The sequence below is a fragment of the Buceros rhinoceros genome, unplaced genomic scaffold, assembly GCF_000710305.1.
Source record: "Buceros rhinoceros silvestris isolate BGI_N320 unplaced genomic scaffold, ASM71030v1 scaffold2907, whole genome shotgun sequence".
NCBI classification, from domain to species: Eukaryota; Metazoa; Chordata; class Aves; order Bucerotiformes; family Bucerotidae; genus Buceros; species Buceros rhinoceros.
This window is the reverse complement of record NW_010422573.1, coordinates 19,691-24,921: the sequence shown is the minus strand read 5'-3', so window position 1 is coordinate 24,921 and position 5,231 is coordinate 19,691. Positions and strand designations below refer to the sequence as shown.

At 48.0% G+C, this 5,231-nt stretch overlaps 1 protein-coding gene across 1 annotated transcript in view; it reads left to right on the top strand.

Annotated features, from left to right (window-relative positions):
* Nucleotides 1-3,294: 3,294 nt before the first annotated feature.
* The window catches only part of ZBTB5 (zinc finger and BTB domain containing 5), a 2,106-nt gene continuing 169 nt past the window's right edge, over nt 3,295-5,231 (top strand). The window contains exon 1 of the mRNA XM_010140071.1: nt 3,295-5,219. Coding sequence (XP_010138373.1) covers nt 3,295-5,219 — 1,925 coding nt within the window. The remainder of the gene's footprint in view (nt 5,220-5,231) is intronic.

The following is a 5,231-nucleotide window of genomic DNA, read 5'->3' as shown; positions in this document are numbered from 1 at the left end:
GGCTTTTCAGTGTTTAGGTAAAACTGGTTCTTTGTGAGCCGATATCCTTTGGAGAGGGGTGAGGTTCTTTGTTCAGGGACAAGTGGTGAGATCTTTCTCCAGCAAGACCAGCGAAGGGTCTGTTGTGTGCTGAGGAGAAGGAGGGGGAATGCCAGCTGCTGTGGGCCAGGGAGCAGCAGCTGCTGCTCTGACGTTGCTCCACCTGGCCCCTGAGGCAGGCAGGGACTGTTTCCCAGGACTTTCCATGACCTCATGGTTTTAGACTCTGTGCTTTTGTGTTAATTTGCCGTCTCTTCTGGCATGAATTAGGATCTCTCCACCTACTATACTAACAACAATTCCCTCAGTCTGAGGGAGCCTGGTGTTGGTCTAAGTGCAGCAAAAGCTGCAAACTTGAGCAGGTCTCTTGAGCAGGACCAGGTTGCCCCTAAGAGACTTCATAAGCGTGGGGAACTGGCAGCTGTTCATCTCACAGTAGTGTCCATAGTAGCCTCAGGAGAAGCTAAAACCAGATAAAATCTGCATCTAAGCCCTTCCTACCCAACAGCTGTCCCAGACAACACAAAACTTTGTTCTTTAACGACAAGAGGTGTTAAATAACTATTACTCTGCCTAGCCCCTCTGTAGCTATTGGAGATACTGTCCAGTTTGACCGAGGAGACAGTATTGTAAAGCCAGCATGGTTTGTAGCAGTGGGCCTCATGAAAAGTCGGGGCCAGCTTTGTACCTTGCTGGGTGGAGAACCCAGCATGTGATCAGCTCGTGCTTGTTCAGCTCTGTCAGAGGATGATGTGACTGGGAAACCTCACCCAGCCCAAGCTTCCTCTAGGGTCTGGGGGGACTCGGTCTGATGAATGCAGATTGGGAGCAAGTAGGGTTATTGTGCAGGGGGCAAGGCTTCCCAAGAAGAAAACCTAAAGGCATTCCCAGCAATAATACTTCCCTCATTTACCCTGTATATTTGTAAGAATGGGCACGATCTTTCTGAAGGCGGTGACACGGTGAGCATGGTTTAACAGGTATTTCTCTAATGTTTCAAAAGTCTTTTCAGACAGAACCAGAGAAAAGCAAACTACCAAAAATAGCAAAATGAGAGCAAGTATTTTTGTACGAAACCTCCTAAATAGGACAATCTTACAATGGATCAGACCATATGTTTTGTGCTTGACTTTAGAATGGGTTCATTTCATTTGCTAATGAGAAGCCTATTTTCACTCTGCTTGCAGAGTAACTCCTGAACTAGTTTGGAAGAAGTGTGCTTTTTGTAAAAGAGGATTGAGAACCCTCCCAGTTTCCCTTGACATGTTAACGGTAAGCAGTGTGAGCCAGCAGTGTGACCAGGTGGCCAAGAAGACCAACACCATCCTGGCTTCTATCAAAAATAGTGTGGCCAGCAGGAAGAGGGAAGTGATTGTTCCCCTCTATTGGGCACTGGTGAGGCCACACCCTGAGTACTGTATCCAGTTTTGGGTCCCTCACTTCAAGAAGGACATTGAGATGCTGAAGCGTGTCCAGAGAAAGGTAACAAAGCTGGTGAAGGGTTTGGAGAGTGAGTCTTATGAGGAGCAGCTGAGGGAGATGGGGGTGTTTAGCCTCAGAGGAGGAGGAGGCTGAGGGGAGTCCTTGTTGCTCTCAACAACTACCTGAAAGGAGGCTGGAGCAAAGTGGGTGTTGGTCTCTTCTCCCATGTGACAAGTGACAGGACGAGAGGAAACGGCCTTAAGTTGCACCAGGGGAGATCTAGGTTAGATATAAGGAAGAACTTCTTTACAGAGAGAGTTGTCAAGCCTTGGAACAGGCTGCCCAGGGGGGTGGTGGAGTCCCCATCCCTGGAGGGGTTTAACAGATGTGTGGATGTGGTGCTGAAGGCCATGGTTTAGGGACTCTGCCAGTGCAGGGTGAACACTTGGACTCAGTGATCTTGAAAGTCTCTTTCAACCAGATGATTCTGTGATTCTAAATACAAACATTATTTCTGAGCAAGCTTCCCTGGTCCAACGTGAGTATGAGAAGCTCTGTATGCGATTTACTCACACAGCTTGTGACTGCACATGTGTAAATGCAGCATATGGCTTTTCACAACGTGTGCATTGGAGGGCAAAAGTTATAAATTGGCGGACTCACATTTGATCCCTCTTCAGAAGTGTAATTCTTTCTGTGTGACCTTTTACTTCAGCTGCTTTGCAGTCTCCTTGTGTCACATGATACTGTGACACACTGATCACTGAAAGATCAACGTGAACACAAAAATGTCTGTGCTTGCCCTATACACATCGCCTTTCTGTTCCCCAAACCTTACACTTTGTTGATTTGTCATGAGATAAAGCAGAGTTCTCACCAAAAATCACCTACTTAGTCTTAAGGTGAGCCTGCTCAGCTTTGGCTTGCCTTCTGTTAATGGAAATTCAAGCAAAGAACACCCCTGAAACAGTCAAATGAGTAGTGCATGATTTTATCGAAAGCTTCCCGTAACTTCCTCATGGACCAAGAAGGTTCATAAGGAACAGCAAGTGCAGAGACAGCTCTTACTGTTGGCAAACTTTTCTGTCTTACTGCCATTTTATTTATTTGTGGGAAAACCAGAGGACTTTCAGTGCATCCCAGCCGATAAAGTATAATGAGTAAGGAAATCGTATTGCACTTCTGATAGCTAAAGGTGGCAGTTTGAGATAAGAGCTGACCTCTTGACCAATGCAGAAGTGTCTCCCTTCCTCTCCGTTAAGTCTCTTTTCTGTGTCTGTGTGTTCACAGAGAGCTGATTTCTGAGTGACAGTTCTGCACAGCCACTGAGAAACTCCAGAAAGTCATTTGCAGAAGATGAAGCTGGATTAAATGAGATGAGAATTAAAGTTCAGGTGTCTCAGCAGGAGGTTATCTAATAACGTGAACCGTTTATGAAAGGTTGCAGTAGATTATTTACAATTAGATGTTTTTAAAACCAGGATTAAATGTTTTACTACAGAAAGTGTTTTAGTTTGAACTTGAGCTAATGGAGGGGAAACAACTTGTGCGACTCAGCTTGCAGCAGAGCTGCCTGTGACACGTCTGGTGCTGAGGCGGCTGTTAAACTAGGTCAGCTCCATGGCAGAACCTGTGTTTTCCTCTCCATCCTCCTCCTACTCCTTCAGGATTGCCAGCTTTGATTCCAGTGTGGCCATGGTACATCCAGATCAGTTGTTGCTTATCTGTCTTTCAGCTGTCATCTTTCATTCTTAAACCCAGTTTCTCTGTGGTCTGGGTAGGACTTCAGCCATTTTTAATATTACCGTTTCTTCTGTTTTGTTTTCTAGAATCATGGATTTTCCAGGACACTTTGAGCAAATCTTCCAGCAGCTCAACTACCAGAGGCTCCATGGCCAACTTTGTGACTGTGTCATTGTGGTGGGAAACAGGCATTTCAAAGCCCACCGCTCAGTCCTGGCAGCATGTAGCACCCATTTCCGAGCTCTCTTTACAGTAGCAGAAGGAGATCAGACTATGAACATGATTCAGTTGGACAGCGAAGTGGTGACAGCAGAAGCTTTTGCTGCTCTGATAGACATGATGTATACTTCCACACTAATGCTTGGGGAGAGCAATGTCATGGATGTCTTGCTGGCTGCTTCTCACTTGCATTTGAACTCTGTGGTTAAAGCATGCAAACACTACCTTACCACCAGGACCCTGCCAATGTCTCCACCAAGCGACAGGGTTCAAGAGCAAAACGCACGCCTACAGAGGTCTTTCATGCTGCAGCAGCTTGGACTGAGTATCGTGAGCTCTGCCTTAAACTCCAGTCAGAGCACGGAGGAGCAATCAAACACTATGACCTCCTCGATGAGAAGTAACATCGAGCAGCGCACGACTTTTCCTATCCGTCGTCTCCACAAACGTAAGCCATCTTCTGAAGACCGGGCCAGGCAGCGTGTCAGGCCTGCCATGGATGATTCTGTTTCCGACATGACCGCAGAGAGTGGGCAGTCAGTAGTTCACTCACGGGAAGATTTCTTCTCACCAGATTCACTGAAGATCGTGGACAACTCTAAGACCGATACTGTTGCTGATAACCAGGAAGATAATACTATTTTGTTTGACCAGTCCTTCAGTGCTCAGGAAGATGCTCAGGTGCCCAGCCAGTCTGACAACAGTGGAGGAAACATATCACAGATGTCCATGGCATCTCAGGCAACACAAGTGGAAACCAGCTTTGACCAGGAGACCGTTTCTGAGAAGAACAACTTCCCATGTGAGAATCCAGAGGTCAGTCTGAATGAAAAAGAGCACATGAGGGTGGTGGTGAAGTCTGAGCCCTTGAGTTCCCCAGAGCCCCAGGACGAGGTGAGTGATGTCACCTCCCAAGCGGAGGGCAGTGAGTCTGTTGAAGTGGAAGGAGGAGTAGTGAGTGCAGAGAAGATAGAACTGAGTCCTGAGAGCAGCGACCGTAGCTTCTCTGACCCACAGTCCAGTACCGACAGGGTGGGAGACATCCATATCATGGAGGTGTCAAATAACCTGGAACACAAGTCTACTTTCAATATCTCCAATTTTCTAAACAAAAGCAGGGGTGGTGGCTTCAATGCTGGTCAGAACAGCGATGACAACATTCCAAATACCACTAGTGACTGCAGAATGGACAGTGATGCCTCTTACCTGGTGAGTCCAGAGTCAGGGCCTGCTGGTGGCCATTCATCTGCCACTGTCTCCCATGTCGAGAATCCGTTCAGTGAGCCTGCCGACTCCCATTTTGTCAGACCAGTGCAGGACGTGATAGGTCTCCCCTGTGTACAGACCTCTGGGTACAGGGCGGCAGAACAGTTCAGCGTGGATTTTCCACGGTCAGGCTTGGGCTTGCACTCCCTGTCAAGAGCAATGATGGGCTCAGTACGAGGTGGAGCTAACAGCTTTCCTGGCTACCGCCGCATAGCCCCCAAAATGCCTGTGGTGACCTCTGTCCGGAGCTCCCAGCTGCAAGATAACTCTTCCAGTTCCCAGCTGATCATGAACGGGACCACTTCGTTTGAAAACGGACACCCGTCACAGCCTGGCCCGCCACAGCTGACGAGGGCATCGGCAGATGTCCTTTCGAAATGCAAGAAGGCCTTATCTGAGCACAATGTCTTGGTCGTGGAAGGTGCGCGCAAGTACGCGTGCAAGATCTGCTGCAAGACGTTTCTGACCTTGACGGACTGCAAGAAGCACATCCGCGTGCACACAGGAGAGAAGCCTTATGCTTGCCTTAAGTGCGGCAAGCG